This window comes from Perca fluviatilis, unplaced genomic scaffold, assembly GCF_010015445.1.
Source record: "Perca fluviatilis unplaced genomic scaffold, GENO_Pfluv_1.0 PFLUV_unplaced_scaf_5, whole genome shotgun sequence".
NCBI lineage: Eukaryota > Metazoa > Chordata > Actinopteri > Perciformes > Percidae > Perca > Perca fluviatilis.
The window spans coordinates 336760-353700 of NW_024375726.1; the positions used below are offsets into that span (position 1 = coordinate 336760).

Below are 16941 nucleotides of genomic sequence, written 5' to 3' on the forward strand. Positions count from 1 at the left end.
AACATGTTCCTATTTCCATGTTGTGATTTGTATCGTCACAGCGTGTACAAATAACAAGGTCACATGACCCACAGCCATCTTCTAACCGTAAACATACTGGGGACTATATTCTCAGAAGGCGAAGCACTGCTACTCTCTGCTCCTCCCCATGGGGATCTCAGGTGCTGCGAGCATATCCCTCCGCCCAAGGAGCAGAGAGTAGCAGAGCTTCGCCTTCGCACAGTAATCAACACTGGCCTTTTTCCAAAGTTTTTGTTCCTTTTTAGTATTTTTGCTGCTTTTTTTTCTGAGTTTGTTTTTTCTTTGTGTTTCTCGCCTTTTTTTTATTATTTTTGTTGCAATTGTTTTCGAAGATTTTTGTAATTTAAAAAAATAAAAAATGTCGCTTTTTTCCCGATATTTATCACCTTTTGGCTTTTAAAAAAATAAATAAAAAAATCCATGAAGATGTGTGCCGGGACGTCCCTAGATAGCTGGAGATCTCTTTGCTACCATGAAAACTGTTTTCTGATTTAGATTTCCTGACTTTTCCATAACTTTGACTGACTGTACTGTATGACTGATCTTTGACTGACTGTACTGTATGACTGATCTTTGACTGACTGTACTGTATGACTGATCTTTGACTGACTGTACTGTATGACTGATATTTGACTGACTGTACTGTATGACTGATCTTTGACTGACTGTACTGTATGACTGATCTTTGACTGACTGTACTGTATGACTGATCTTTGACTGACTGTACTGTATGACTGATCTTTGACTGACTGTACTGTATGACTGATCTTTGACTGACTGTACTGTATGACTGATCTTTGACTGACTGTACTGTATGACTGATCTTTGACTGACTGTACTGTATGACTGATCTTTGACCGACTGTACTGTATGACTGATCTTTGACCGACTGTACTGTATGACTGATCTTTGACCGACTGTACTGTATGACTGATCTTTGACTGAATGTACTGTATGACTGATCTTTGACCGACTGTACTGTATGACTGATATTTGACTGACTGTACTGTATGACTGATCTTTGACCGACTGTACTGTATGACTGATCTTTGACCGACTGTACTGTATGACTGATATTTGACCGACTGTACTGTATGACTGATCTTTGACCGACTGTACTGTATGACTGATATTTGACCGACTGTACTGTATGACTGATCTTTGACCGACTGTACTGTATGACTGATCTTTGACCGACTGTACTGTATGACTGATATTTGACCGACTGTACTGTATGACTGATCTTTGACCGACTGTACTGTATGACTGATCTTTGACCGACTGTACTGTATGACTGATCTTTGACCGACTGTACTGTATGACTGATCTTTGACCGACTGTACTGTATGACTGATCTTTGACCGACTGTACTGTATGACTGATCTTTGACCGACTGTACTGTATGACTGATCTTTAACTGACTGTACTGTATGACTGATCTTTAACCGACTGTACTGTATGACTGATCTTTGACCGACTGTACTGTATGACTGATCTTTGACCGACTGTACTGTATGACTGATCTTTGACCGACTGTACTGTATGACTGATCTTTGACCGACTGTACTGTATGACTGATCTTTGACCGACTGTACTGTATGACTGATCTTTGACCGACTGTACTGTATGACTGATCTTTAACTGACTGTACTGTATGACTGATCTTTGACCGACTGTACTGTATGACTGATCTTTGACTGACTGTACTGTATGACTGATCTTTGACCGACTGTACTGTATGACTGATCTTTGACTGACTGTACTGTATGACTGATCTTTGACTGACTGTACTGTATGACTGATCTTTGACCGACTGTACTGTATGACTGATCTTTAACTGACTGTACTGTATGACTGATCTTTGACTGACTGTACTGTATGACTGATCTTTGACTGACTGTACTGTATGACTGATCTTTGACTGACTGTACTGTATGACTGATCTTTGACTGACTGTACTGTATGACTGATCTTTGACTGACTGTACTGTATGACTGATCTTTGACTGACTGTACTGTATGACTTCCCGTCTGTCTCTCAGGGCTCGAAGAGAACGCTGAGATCCAACGAGTACCTTCTTCCTCCAGACGGCCTGATGGAGACAGACCTGGAGCTCACCTTCTCACTGCAGGTCAGACAGACAGGCAGGCAGACAGACAGGCAGACAGACAGACAGGCAGACAGACCTGGAGCTCACCTTCTCACTGCAGGTCAGACAGACAGGCAGGCAGACAGACAGACAGGCAGACAGACAGACAGGCAGACAGACCTGGAGCTCACCTTCTCACTGCAGGTCAGACAGACAGGCAGGCAGACAGACAGGCAGACAGACAGGCAGACAGACCTGGAGCTCACCTTCTCACTGCAGGTCAGACAGACAGGCAGGCAGGCAGACAGACAGACAGACAGACAGACAGGCAGACAGACCTGGAGCTCACCTTCTCACTGCAGGTCAGACAGACAGGCAGGCAGACAGACAGGCAGACAGGCAGGCAGACAGACCTGGAGCTCACCTTCTCACTGCAGGTCAGACAGACAGGCAGGCAGACAGACAGACAGGCAGACAGACCTGGAGCTCACCTTCTCACTGCAGGTCAGACAGACAGGCAGGCAGACAGACAGGCAGGCAGACAGACAGACAGGCAGACAGACCTGGAGCTCACCTTCTCACTGCAGGTCAGACAGACAGGCAGGCAGACAGACAGACAGGCAGACAGACCTGGAGCTCACCTTCTCACTGCAGGTCAGACAGACAGGCAGGCAGACAGACAGACAGGCAGACAGACCTGGAGCTCACCTTCTCACTGCAGGTCAGACAGACAGGCAGACAGACCTGGAGCTCACCTTCTCACTGCAGGTCAGACAGACAGGCAGGCAGACAGGCAGACAGACCTGGAGCTCACCTTCTCATTGCAGGTCAGACAGACAGGCAGACAGACAGGCAGGCAGACAGGCAGGCAGACAGACAGACCTGGAGCTCACCTTCTCACTGCAGGTCAGACAGACAGGCAGGCAGGCAGACAGGCAGGCAGACAGACAGACAGGCAGACAGACCTGGAGCTCACCTTCTCACTGCAGGTCAGACAGACAGGCAGGCAGACAGACAGACAGACAGGCAGACAGACCTGGAGCTCACCTTCTCACTGCAGGTCAGACAGACAGGCAGGCAGACAGGCAGACAGACCTGGAGCTCACCTTCTCACTGCAGGTCAGACAGACAGACAGACAGACAGACAGGTAGGTAGGTAGGAGGGTAGACAGACAGACAGGTAGGTAGGTAGGTAGGAGGGTAGACAGACAGACAGACAGACAGACAGACAGGTAGGTAGGTAGGAGGGTAGACAGACAGACAGACAGACAGACAGGTAGGTAGGTAGGAGGGTAGACAGACAGACAGACAGGTAGGTAGGTAGACAGACAGACAGGCAGACAGACAGACAGATGGTGAGGCCAGTGAAGGTTGCAGCTCTAATGTTCATATTGCTTGATGACCTTTGTATAGAAGCAGTAGCTCAGTCCAGTCCCTGATATTTAGGGATTAGATGTTATGTTTATTAGGTATAATTAGAGAGGACTCCCCCCTCACACCCCCTCCTGATGCTGCCTCTGTCTCTTAGTACCCTCACTTCCTCAAGCGAGATGTGAACCGGCTGCACGTGATGCTGCAGAAGAGGAAGCGGTACAAGAACCGAGCCGTCCTGGGCTACAAAACCCTGGCGGTGGGAGTCATCAACATGGCCGAGGTACGCCAGGTCGCCGAGCAGCAGCCGCCCAGCTCTCGGCACATTAGGGCTGTTAAAGGTGCTCTAGTCCTGTGGTTCCCAACCTGTTTTCCTTGCCCCCTACTCTGAGCTGAGACCCCCCCTGAAACCCAAGTGGAGGTAACTCTCCAGATAGAGCCTTACCTTCTTTGTTGATACAGAGCAGTTTCTCCACACGTTTCATTCATAAAATAGTGACGAGGATGATAGCAGCTAACAGCTGACAGCTAGCAGCTAACAGCTGACAGCTAGCAGCTAGCAGCTAACAGTTAGCAGCTAACAGCTGACAGCTAGCAGCTAACAGCTAGCAGCTAACAGCTGACAGCTAGCAGCTAGCTGTTAGCAACTACCTGATGACAGCAAGGGTCCCAGGTTAAGAGGTCCTGGAGATTTAGTGTCCCAGGTTAAGAGGTCCTGGAGATTTAGGGTCCCAGGTTAAGAGGTCCTGGAGATTTAGGGTCCCAGGTTAAGAGGTTCTGGAGATTTAGGGTCCCAGGTTAAGAGGTCCTGGAGATTTAGGGTCCCAGGTTAAGAGGTTCTGGAGATTTAGGGTCCCAGGTTAAGAGGTTCTGGAGGTTTAGGGTCCCAGGTTAAGAGGTCCTGGAGATTTAGGGTCCCAGGTTAAGAGGTCCTGGAGATTTAGGGTCCCAGGTTAAGAGGTTCTGGAGATTTAGGGTCCCAGGTTAAGAGGTTCTGGAGGTTTAGGGTCCCAGGTTAAGAGGTCCTGGAGATTTAGGGTCCCAGGTTAAGAGGTCCTGGAGATTTAGGGTCCCAGGTTAAGAGGTCCCGGAGATTTAGGGTCCCAGGTTAAGAGGTCCTGGAGATTTAGGGTCCCAGGTTAAGAGGTCCTGGAGGTGTGGCCTACTAAGTAGCCTGTCTACAATTTTAAGCGAGAAGAAAAATATATAGTGTTTATACAGACTTTTGTATACATCATATATTCTAGTGTATTATCATAATTTGTTTAACATGTGCAAATATTTTTACCTCAAACCAGATAAAGACTTGCGCCCCCCCCCCTGTGATGCCCGGACCCCAGGTTGGGTGACAGTGTGTTCAGGGGACAGGCAGCTAGCAGATAGTGAGGAGATGTTTTTATGGTGTGTTCAGGGGACAGGCAGCTAGCAGATAGTGAGGAGATGTTTTTATGGTGTGTTCAGGGGACAGACAGCTAGCAGATAGTGAGGAGATGTTTTTATGGTGTGTTCAGGGGACAGATAGCAGATAGTGAGGAGATGTTTTTATGGTGTGTTCAGGGGACAGGCAGCTAGCAGATAGTGAGGAGATGTTTTTTACAGTGTGTTCAGGGGACAGGCAGCTAGCAGATAGTGAGGAGATGTTTTTTACAGTGTGTTCAGGGGACAGACAGATAGCAGATAGTGAGGAGATGTGTTTATGGTGTGTTCAGGGGACAGGCAGCTAGCAGATAGTGAGGAGATGTTTTTATGGTGTGTTCAGGGGACAGACAGATAGCAGATAGTGAGATGTTTTTATGGTGTGTTCAGGGGACAGACAGCTAGCAGATAGTGAGGAGATGTTTTTATGGTGTGTTCAGGGGACAGACAGCTAGCAGATAGTGAGATGTTTTTATGGTGTGTTCAGGGGACAGACAGCTAGCAGATAGTGAGGAGATGTTTTTATGGTGTGTTCAGGGGACAGACAGCTAGCAGATAGTGAGATGTTTTTATGGTGTGTTCAGGGGACAGACAGATAGCAGATAGTGAGATGTTTTATGGTGTGTTCAGGGGACAGACAGCTAGCAGATAGTGAGGAGATGTTTTTATGGTGTGTTCAGGGGACAGACAGCTAGCAGATAGTGAGGAGATGTTTTTATGGTGTGTTCAGGGGACAGGCAGATAGCAGATAGTGAGGAGATGTTTTTATGGTGTGTTCAGGGGACAGACAGCTAGCAGATAGTGAGGAGATGTTTTTATGGTGTGTTCAGGGGACAGACAGATAGCCGATAGTGAGGAGATGTGTTTATGGTGTGTTCAGGGGACAGGCAGCTAGCAGATAGTGAGGAGATGTTTTTATGGTGTGTTCAGGGGACAGGCAGCTAGCAGATAGTGAGGAGATGTTTTTATGGTGTGTTCAGGGGACAGGCAGATAGCAGATAGTGAGGAGATGTTTTTATGGTGTGTTCAGGGGACAGACAGATAGTGAGGAGATGTTTTTATGGTGTGTTCAGGGGACAGACAGATAGTGAGGAGATGTTTTTATGGTGTGTTCAGGGGACAGGCAGCTAGCAGATAGTGAGGAGATGTTTTTATGGTGTGTTCAGGGGACAGACAGCTAGCGATAGTGAGGAGATGTGTTTATGGTGTGTTCAGGGGACAGACAGCTAGCAGATAGTGAGGGAGATGTTTTTATGGTGTGTTCAGGGGACAGGCAGCTAGCAGATAGTGAGGAGATATTTTTTTTACAGTGTGTTCAGGGGACAGACAGATGTAGATAGTGAGGAGATGTGTTTATGGTGTGTTCAGGGGACAGGCAGCTAGCAGATGAGTGAGGAGATGTTTTTATGGTGTGTTCAGGGGACAGGCAGCTAGCAGATAGTGAGGAGATGTTTTTATGGTGTGTTCAGGGGACAGGCAGAATGTAGATAGTGAGGAGATGTTTTTATGGTGTGTTCAGGGGACAGACAGATAGTGAGAGTGTTTTTATGGTGTGTTCAGGGGACAGACAGATAGTGAGGAGATGTTTTTATGGTGTGTTCAGGGGACAGGCAGCTAGCAGATAGTGAGGAGATGTTTTTATGGTGTGTTCAGGGGACAGACAGCTAGCAGATAGTGAGGAGATGTGTTTATGGTGTGTTCAGGGGACAGACAGCTAGCAGATAGTGAGGAGATGTTTTTATGGTGTGTTCAGGGGACAGGCAGCTAGCAGATAGTGAGGAGATATTTTTTACAGTGTGTTCAGGGGACAGACAGATAGCAGATAGTGAGGAGATGTGTTTATGGTGTGTTCAGGGGACAGGCAGCTAGCAGATAGTGAGGAGATGTTTTTATGGTGTGTTCAGGGGACAGGCAGCTAGCAGATAGTGAGGAGATGTTTTTATGGTGTGTTCAGGGGACAGGCAGATAGCAGATAGTGAGGAGATGTTTTTATGGTGTGTTCAGGGGACAGACAGATAGTGAGGAGATGTTTTTATGGTGTGTTCAGGGGACAGACAGATAGTGAGGAGATGTTTTTATGGTGTGTTCAGGGGACAGGCAGCTAGCAGATAGTGAGGAGATGTTTTTATGGTGTGTTCAGGGGACAGACAGCTAGCAGATAGTGAGGAGATGTTTTTTACAGTGTGTTCAGGGGACAGACAGCTAGCAGATAGTGAGGAGATGATTTTATGGTGTGTTCAGGGGACAGACAGATAGCAGATAGTGAGGAGATGTTTTTATGGTGTGTTCAGGGGACAGGCAGCTAGCAGATAGTGAGATGTTTTTATGGTGTGTTCAGGGGACAGGCAGCTAGCAGATAGTGAGGAGATGTTTTTATGGTGTGTTCAGGGGACAGACAGATAGCAGATAGTGAGGAGATGTTTTTATGGTGTGTTCAGGGGACAGACAGATAGCAGATAGTGAGGAGATGTTTTTATGGTGTGTTCAGGGGACAGACAGCTAGCAGATAGTGAGGAGATGTTTTTATGGTGTGTTCAGGGGACAGACAGATAGCAGATAGTGAGGAGATGTTTTTATGGTGTGTTCAGGGGACAGACAGCTAGCAGATAGTGAGGAGATGTTTTTACGGTGTGTTCAGGGGACAGACAGGTAGTGAGGAGATGTTTTTATGGTGTGTTCAGGGGACAGACAGCTAGCAGATAGTGAGGAGATGTTTTTATGGTGTGTTCAGGGGACAGACAGATAGCAGATAGTGAGGAGATGTTTTTATGGTGTGTTCAGGGGACAGGCAGCTAGCAGATAGTGAGGAGATGTTTTTATGGTGTGTTCAGGGGACAGACAGATAGCAGGTAGTGAGGAGATGTTTTTATGGTGTGTTCAGGGGACAGACAGATAGCAGATAGTGAGGAGATGTTTTTATGGTGTGTTCAGGGGACAGACAGCTAGCAGATAGTGAGGAGATGTTTTTATGGTGTGTTCAGGGGACAGACAGATAGCAGATAGTGAGGAGATGTTTTTATGGTGTGTTCAGGGGACAGACAGCTAGCAGATAGTGAGGAGATGTTTTTATGGTGTGTTCAGGGGACAGACAGATGCGGATAGTGAGGAGATGTTTTATATGGTGTGTTCAGGGGACAGACAGCTAGCAGATAGTGAGGAGATGTTTTTATGGTGTGTTCAGGGGACAGACAGATAGCAGATAGTGAGATGTTTTTATGGTGTGTTCAGGGGACAGGCAGCTAGCAGATAGTGAGGAGATGTTTTTATGGTGTGTTCAGGGGACAGACAGATAGCAGGTAGTGAGGAGATGTTTTATGGTGTGTTCAGGGGACAGACAGATAGCAGATAGTGAGGAGATGTTTTTATGGTGTGTTCAGGGGACAGACAGCTAGCAGATAGTGAGGAGATGTTTTTATGGTGTGTTGGGCAAGACAGATAGCAGATAGTGAGGAGATGTTTTTATGGTGTGTTCAGGGGACAGACAGCTAGCAGATAGTGAGGAGATGTTTTTATGGTGTGTTCAGGGGACAGACAGATAGCAGATAGTGAGGAGATGTTTTTATGGTGTGTTCAGGGGACAGACAGCTAGCAGATAGTGAGGAGATGTTTTTACGGTGTGTTCAGGGGACAGACAGGTAGCAGATAGTGAGGAGATGTTTTTATGGTGTGTTCAGGGGACAGACAGATAGCAGATAGTGAGGAGATGTTTTTATGGTGTGTTCAGGGGACAGACAGATAGCAGATAGTGAGGAGATGTTTTTATGGTGTGTTCAGGGGACAGGCAGCTAGCAGATAGTGAGATGTTTTTATGGTGTGTTCAGGGGACAGGCAGCTAGCAGATAGTGAGGAGATGTTTTTATGGTGTGTTCAGGGGACAGACAGATGCAGATAGTGAGGGAGATGTTTTTATGGTGTGTTCAGGGGACAGACAGCTAGCAGATAGTGAGGGAGATGTTTTTACGGTGTGTTCAGGGGACAGACAGATAGTGAGGAGATGTTTTTATGGTGTGTTCAGGGGACAGGCAGCTAGCAGATAGTGAGGAGATGTTTTTATGGTGTGTTCAGGGGACAGGCAGCTAGCAGATAGTGAGATGTTTTTATGGTGTGTTCAGGGGACAGACAGATAGCAGATAGTGAGGAGATGTGTTTATGGTGTGTTCAGGGGACAGGCAGCTAGCAGATAGTGAGGAGATGTTTTTATGGTGTGTTCAGGGGACAGGCAGATAGCAGATAGTGAGGAGATGTTTTTATGGTGTGTTCAGGGGACAGACAGATAGTGAGGAGATGTTTTTATGGTGTGTTCAGGGGACAGGCAGCTAGCAGATGTGAGGAGATGTTTTTATGGTGTGTTCAGGGGACAGACAGATAGCAGATAGTGAGGGAGATGTTTTTTGGTTGTGTTCAGGGGACAGACAGATAGCAGATAGTGAGGAGATGTTTTTATGGTGTGTTCAGGGGACAGACAGCTAGCAGATAGTGAGGAGATGTTTTTATGGTGTGTTCAGGGGACAGACAGCTAGCAGATAGTGAGGAGATGTTTTTATGGTGTGTTCAGGGGACAGACAGATAGCAGATAGTGAGGAGATGTTTTTATGGTGTGTTCAGGGGACAGACAGATAGCAGATAGTGAGGAGATGTTTTTATGGTGTGTTCAGGGGACAGACAGATAGCAGATAGTGAGGAGATGTTTTTATGGTGTGTTCAGGGGACAGACAGCTAGCAGATAGTGAGGAGATGTTTTTACGGTGTGTTCAGGGGACAGACAGATAGTGAGGAGATGTTTTTATGGTGTGTTCAGGGGACAGGCAGCTAGCAGATAGTGAGGAGATGTTTTTATGGTGTGTTCAGGGGACAGACAGATAGCAGATAGTGAGGAGATGTTTTTATGGTGTGTTCAGGGGACAGGCAGCTAGCAGATAGTGAGGAGATGTTTTTATGGTGTGTTCAGGGGACAGGCAGCTAGCAGATAGTGAGGAGATGTTTTTATGGTGTGTTCAGGGGACAGACAGATAGTGAGGAGATGTTTTTACGGTGTGTTCAGGGGACAGGCAGCTAGCAGATAGTGAGGAGATGTTTGCTGTATGTGCCTAAAAAGCGCGTGACATCGTGTAGAGTACCTTTAATGAATGTACCAAATTAAAATAGAGTTATGGTACGTATCCGTGCTGGAAAGCATCATTTCAAGCTTCCCATGCAGTCCGTGTCTCTGTTAGCAGTCCCATGGCGCCGGGGCGCTGAGTTTCCCGCTCCTCATTTGCATAAAGTTGAATCCGAGCTACTTTATGCAAATGAGGGGCGTCCAGATCGAGTCTCCGCCTCTAGAAACCTCCTGAAAATCTGTTAAAGTGACATTTGTCAACAGATTCAGCAGCTGCAGATTATTTCTCACATGAGATATTAGCAAGATGCTGTGTAACCTGGTGTGAACTGTTCGTCCAATCAGGTGCAGCCATGGCGGCTGTAGGAGGGCGGGGCCTGTTTTCTCTGCTTGTCATTGGTCGGTGAAGAGAGACTGAGTCGTGTCTGTAAAGGGTTAATTATCAGCGCGCTGTGTGTCATCCTGCCGTCTGTCTCCAGGTGATGCAGCATCCCACGCACGGCAACCACATCCTCGGTCTCCATAGCAACCTGAAGGACGCGGCGGTGCGCGCGGCGGAGCTCAGCGTCCAGGCTCTCTCCAGCCAGCCAATCGAGCAGGAGGACGCGGGCGGTCACCACGGCAACAAGGCCAAAGCCTCGGGTGAGGAGACACCTTTCTTGTTCTGTCAGCCGCTCGTTGTATACCGGCTCCTGATTGGTCGGAACCAAAGTACACAAATAACACAACACGGCACACACTGGCCCCCCAGGGGTCAGGGGGGCCCAGGGGCCTGAGGGTCAGGGGGGGCCCAGGGGCCTGAGGGTCAGGGGGGCCAGGGGCCTGAGGGTCAGGGGGGGCCCAGGGGCCTGAGGGTCAGGGGGGCCAGGGGCCTGAGGGTCAGGGGGGGCCCAGAGGGTTAGGGGGCCAGGGTCCAGAGGGGCCCAGGGGCCTGAGGGTAGGGGGCCAGAGGGTTGGGGGGCAGATGGTTAGGGGGGCCCAGAGGGGGTTAGGGGGCAGATGGTTAGGGGGCAGAGGGTCAGGGGGGCCAGAGGGTTAGGGGCCCAGGGGTAGGGCAAGGGGTTAGGGGCAAGAGGGTTAGGGGGCCCAGAGGGGGGTTAGGGGCGCAGATGGCCTAGGGAGGTTAGGGGGCAGAGGGTTAAGGGGCCCAGGGGCCTGAGGGTTAGGGGGGGGCCAGAGGGTTAGGGGGGGCCCAGGGGCCTGAGGGTTAGGGTGGGACCAGAGGGTTAGGGGGGGCCCAGGGGCCTGGGGGGTTAGGGGACAAGAGGTTAGGGGGCAGGGCCTGAGGGTTAGGGGGGCCAAAGGGTTAGGGGGGCCAGGGCCCTGAGGGTTAGGGGGGGACCAGAGGGTTAGGGGGCAGGGGCCTGGAAGGGTTAGGGGGCAGAAGGGTTAGGGGGCAGGGGCCTAGGGTTAGGGGGGCAGAGGGGTTAGGGGCCAGGGCCAGAGGGGTTAAAGGGGGGCCAGAGGGTTGGGGGGCAGAGGGTTAGGGGACTAGAGTGTTAGGGGGCAGAGTCGTAGGGGCCCAGAGGGTTAAGGGGCCCCCGAGTGTTAGGGGCAGAGTTTAGAGCCTAGAGGGTTAGGGGGGGCCCCAGATGGTTAGGGGGGCCCCAGAGGGTTAGGGGGGGCCCCAGATGGTTAGGGGGGCCCCAGAGGGTTAGGGGGGCCCCAGAGTGTTAGGGGGGGCCCAGATGGTTAGGGGGGGCCCCAGATGGTTAGGGGCCAGAGTGTTAGGGGCAGATGGTTAGGGGCCCCAGATGGTTAAGCCAGAGGGTTAGGGGGGGCCCAGAGGGTTAGGGGGGGGGCAGATGGTTAGGGGGGGCCCCAGAGTGTTAGGGGGGGCCCAGATGGTTAGGGGGGCCCCAGAGGGTTAGGGGGGCCCCAGAGTGTTAGGGTCCTTCACATTCAAATTAAAAAATTTGATCTTTTTTTTGTTCAATTTTTAGTTTTTTCATTCAGAGGATCAGAAATTGAGAAAATTACAAAATGAATCAGTGTGTGGTTCATTAATTATTAATTATTAATTATTCATTATTCATTATTCATTATAAACAACAGAAAAAAAAACAAATTGTGTTTTTCTGTTTTAATAACCTGTTTGTGTGTGTGTGTGTGTGTGTGTGTGTGTGTGTGTGTGTGTCTGTGTGTGTGTGTGTGTGTGTGTGTGTGTGTGTGTGTGTCTGTGTGTGTGTGTGTGTGTGTGTGTGTGTGTGTTGTGTGTGTGTGTGTGTGTGTCTGTGTGTGTGTGTGTCTGTGTGTGTGTGTGTGGTTGTGTGTGTGTTGTGTGTGTGTGTGTGTGTGTCTGTGTCTGTGTGTGTGTGTGTTTGTCTGGTGTGTGTGTGTGTGTGTGTGTCTGTCTGTCTGTCTGTCTGTCTGTCTGTCTGTGTGTGTGTGTGTGTGTGTGTGTGTGTGTGTGTGTGTGTGTGTGTGTGTGTGTGTGTGTGTGTGTTGTGTGTGTCTGTTGTGTGTGTGTGTCTGTCTGTCTGTCTGTCTGTCTGTCTGTCTGTCTGTCTGTCTGTCTGTCTGTCTGTGTGTGTGTGTGTGTGTGTGTGTGTGTGTTGTGTGTGTGTGTGTGTGTGTGTGTGTGTCTGTGTGTCTGTGTGTGTGTGTGTGTGTGTGTGTGTGTGTGTGTGTGTGTGTGTCTTGTGTGTGTGTGTGTGTGTGTGTGTGTGTATCGTCTTATCTGTCTGTCTGTCTGTCTGTTTTTTTTTTTGCTGTTTTGTGTGTGTGTGTGTGTGTGTGTGCAGCAGATGTCTCTCCTGACCCAGAGAACTACTGGGAGGACGATGACGACAGCTTCTCCTCCGAACAGGAAGTGAGCGATGATGCAGTTCCTCCCCAGGTGAGAGACCCAACACACCTGTCTCACACACACCTGTCTCACACACACCTGACTCACACACACCTGTCTCACTGCAGCATCATCTTAACTAACTGTTAGCCCTGTCGACCTGCTACTCTGGCTTGTTCTGGCTCGAAGTTTCCACATTTTCGTTGTTCTTTTTCTACACTTTTCTCGACGTTTTTGTCGATTTTATTCCAATTTTTTGTCACTTTTTGGGCGTTTTTTTAAACTATGTTTTTGTTGCTTTTTTCTATGTATTTTTTTAAAAACTTTTTTCCAAAAAACTTTTCGACAAGTTTTTGTCACTTTGGAAATGTTTTCAATGGCTTTTTTGTCCGTTTTTCCAATTTTTGTGTTACTTTTTTGGTGTTTTTTTTAATAATGTTTTGTCAAATTGTTTTACAGGTTTTTGGTGCTTTTGTTGATGTTTTTTTTCCAATTTATGTTTCTTGTCACTTTTTCAAAAAAAAATTATTATGTTTGTTGCTTTTTTTTAATGTATTTTTTCACTTTTTTCCAATGTATTTGTCACTTATTTTAACAAGTTTTGGTCGTTTTTTTGGCCGTTTTTTTAAGGATATTTTTGTCATCTTTTTAACATGTTTTTTTGTCGCTTTTTCCTGTTTTTTTCCCCCAATTTTCTGTCACTTTTTTTTAACAAGTTTTGTCACCTTTGGCGATGTTTTTTTTTGCCACTTTTTCAGATTTTTTTAACTTTTTTCAGCGACGTTAAAGACAAATATTTTTCCAACATTTGTCACTTTTTTCAACGTTCGTTTGTCATAGTTCTGACATAGAAAGTTTTTGCGGGTTAAACCAACAGCTGATCATGTTTGAGTTATTTTTTAATGACGTGACCTTTCCTCTCGCTGTGTTTCAGGACATGTACGATGATGATGTAGCGGTAATGTCCAACGGCCTCCCGGAGCCATCCAGGCCCCCATTCCATGTCCAGTGTGTAAAAAGACTATTGTCATTCTGTCAATCAGGGCTTTACTACTCTTCTTCTTTCCTTTCTTTCCAGTTTGCTGTCCATTCCTGTCCACTGTTGCTCGTTCGTTTCTGTCCTGTCTGTCTGTCCTGTCTATCTGTCTATCTATACCTGTCCATCTACCTGTCTGTCTGTCTGTCTGTCTGTCTGTGTCTACCACTACTATCCTATCCCTTGTCTATCCTGTCTGTCTGTCTGTCTGTCCTGTCCATCTGTGTACCTGTCTGTCTGTCTGTCTGTGTCTATCTACTGTCTGTCTGTCTGTCCTCACTATCTGTCTGTCTGTGTCTGCCTGTCTGTCTGTCTGTCTGTCTGTCTGTCTGTGTCTACTACTATCTGTCTGTGTGTGTCCTTCTGTGTGTCTGTCCCTACCCTGTCTGTCTGTCTGTCTCTGTTGTGTGTGTCTATCTACCTCCTGTCATGCGTCTGTGCTGCCTACCTGTCTGCTGGTGTCTGTCTGTCTGTTGTCTATCTGTCCACCTGTCTGTGTGTGTCTGTCTGTGTCTATCACCTATCTGTCTGTCTGTCTGTCTTGTCTGTCTGTCTGTCTACTGCCCACTGTCTGTCTGTGCTGTGTCACCTATCTGCCCACCCTGTCTGTCTGTCTTGTCTGTGTGTTGTCTTGCGATCTCCCCTACCTACCTATCTGCCCACCTGTCTGTCTGTCTGTTTTATTTTCTGTCTGTGGGTTCTACCACCTACCTCATCTGCCCACCTGTCTGTCTGTCTGTTGTGGTGTGTGATCTACCTACCACCTATCTGCCTGTCTGTGTCTGTCTGTGTTGATGCTGTTTTTTTTTCGGATCTTCCTACCCTACCCTATCTGCCCACCTGTCTGTCTGTCTGTGTCTATCTACCTACCCTATCTGCCTACCTGTCTGTCTGTCTGTGTCTATCTACCTACCTACCTATCTGCCCACCTGTCTGTCTGTCTGTCTGTGTCTGTCTACCTACCTACCTATCTGCCCACCTGTCTGTCTGTCTGTGTGTCCTGTCTGCCTATCTATCTACCCACCCGCTCTGTCTACCGTGTGTGTGTGTTCTGCCTGCCATCTAAGCCCACCTGTCTGTCTGTCTGTCTGTGTCTGTATCTACCTACCTACCTATCTGCCCACCTGTCTGTCTGTCTGTTGTGTGTGTGTATCTGCCTGCACCTACCCCCTATCTGCCCACCCCTGTCTGTCTGTCTGTGTTGACCGATCCTACCTTACCTACCTTGTGAATCATCACTGTCTTTGCTGTGTGTATGTCTATCTACCTACCTATCTGCCCACCTGTCTGTCTGTCTGTGTCGATCTACCTACCTACCTATCTGCCCACCTGTCTGTCTGTCTGTCTGTGTCGATCTACCTACCTACCTATCTGCCCACCTGTCTGTCTGTCTGTGTCGATCTACCTACCTACCTATCTGCCCACCTGTCTGTCTGTCTGTGTGTGTCGATCTACCTACCTACCTATCTGCCCACCTGTCTGTCTGTCTGTGTCTATCTACCTACCTATCTGCCCACCTGTCTGTCTGTCTGTGTCGATCCACTCCACCTACCTATCTGCCCACCTGTCTGTTCATTGTCTCGTCTGCGTCGCATCTACCTACCTACCTATCTGCCCACCTGTCTGTCTGTCTGTGTCGATCTACCTACCTACCTATCTGCCCACCTGTCTGTCTGTCTGTGTGTGTCGATCTACCTACCTACCTATCTGCCCACCTGTCTGTCTGTCTGTGTCTATCTACCTACCTATCTGCCCACCTGTCTCGTCTGTCCTGTGTGGATCTGCCTACCTGCCTGTCTGCCTGTCTGTCTGTCTGTCGCCGGCCATTAGATCTGCACCTGCCACCACCTATCTGCCCACCTGTCTGTCTGTCTGTGTCGATCCACCTACCTACCTATCCACTTACCCTGTCTGTCTGTCTGTGTGTCTGCACCTGCCCATGTGAGTCTGCTGCAGGTTCTGGACTCCAGACCCGATTGGGTGGGATCGAGGAGCCCGAGGAGGACCTGGACCTGCTCACGACCAGGTCTGGAGATGTGCAAGCCAGAGTGATGGCGGCCGGACTCCCTGGGCGACAGCGACGTGGTCAGCCATACTATAGTTAGTTCGTAGTGCCAAGTACAGTGATGTCTAGGAGTCTCTCTCCCAGGGGAAGAGAGGGGTGTTAGATGGTTTTGATTGCCTGCAGCGGGAATGATTTCTCGTATCGTCCATTAGGATAACATAATTGTACACTAAACAAAGTAAAGGGATCTTCCCAAAAAGCTGATTTTTAAATCTTTTACTTGTATCATCACAGTATCACATTATAGATCCCTAATCAACCCATTACATGATTCTCAATTAGAGTGTGTTGCAGTGGAAAAACTCTTTAGGAACCTCAGATTTTGGTGAAGCTGTCAGGGATTAGGGGTGTAATGTTTATTTCACATATCTATTGTTGGAAGTCTATCATACATTATTCCTGTTGTAAGTAATAATTCCATATTCATTTTGTTTTGGTCAGTGAGTCTACTGTATTTGTAAAGCTCTTTGTTAGAAGGTGTTATTCAATTTTCTGTACTGTATGCAACAAACAAAATACTCTAAGTAAAAACAAGCATCCTCACCAAATTTGCAGCTAGGTAAGTTGTCTTAGTTAGTTACACTCCACACTGATATGTGCTACATGTTGTTTAATGCATTCTAGCTTCTTTTCCTCATCAGCTGTTTAAAATCTATCTTCTGTTTTAACTTCTGTTGTCCCTGCAGCGATCGGGTTGGGACAGCCCATTGATACTACTGCTGCTGAACTAGGGGTAACAGGAGGGCTACACCCTCCATCGAATCTCTACTAGGACTTTACTGGTGTGGTTTGTAATATTCCTCATATTATTCAGTATCCCACTTCAATTTCCCATAGTTGCTTATTATTGGTTGACTCCAGAGAATTGAGATGTAATCTATCATTAGGTGTTGAGAGTAGTTGTTATATAAGGTTATTCTGATGTTGTTTAAACTGTATGTCTTAGGAGGTGTAATTGGTCTCTTCCTTTCTAGGAGAGAAACTGTGGCATATACATTTGGTGCATCCAACTGTTCTCTCTTTCATGACAGTTGATTTGTTTTGTTATTGTGAATAA

At 47.8% G+C, this 16941-nt stretch overlaps 1 protein-coding gene across 1 annotated transcript in view; it reads left to right on the forward strand.

Moving 5' to 3' along the window:
- The window catches only part of LOC120555249 (phosphofurin acidic cluster sorting protein 1-like), a 28144-nt gene extending 11488 nt beyond the window's left edge, over positions 1–16656 (forward strand). Inside the window, exons 3-9 of the mRNA XM_039793930.1 lie at positions 2063–2152; positions 3639–3764; positions 10475–10637; positions 12740–12834; positions 13718–13795; positions 15790–15904; positions 16571–16656. Coding sequence (XP_039649864.1) covers positions 2063–2152; positions 3639–3764; positions 10475–10637; positions 12740–12834; positions 13718–13795; positions 15790–15904; positions 16571–16656 — 753 coding nt within the window. The remainder of the gene's footprint in view (positions 1–2062; positions 2153–3638; positions 3765–10474; positions 10638–12739; positions 12835–13717; positions 13796–15789; positions 15905–16570) is intronic.
- Positions 16657–16941: the final 285 nt, after the last annotated feature.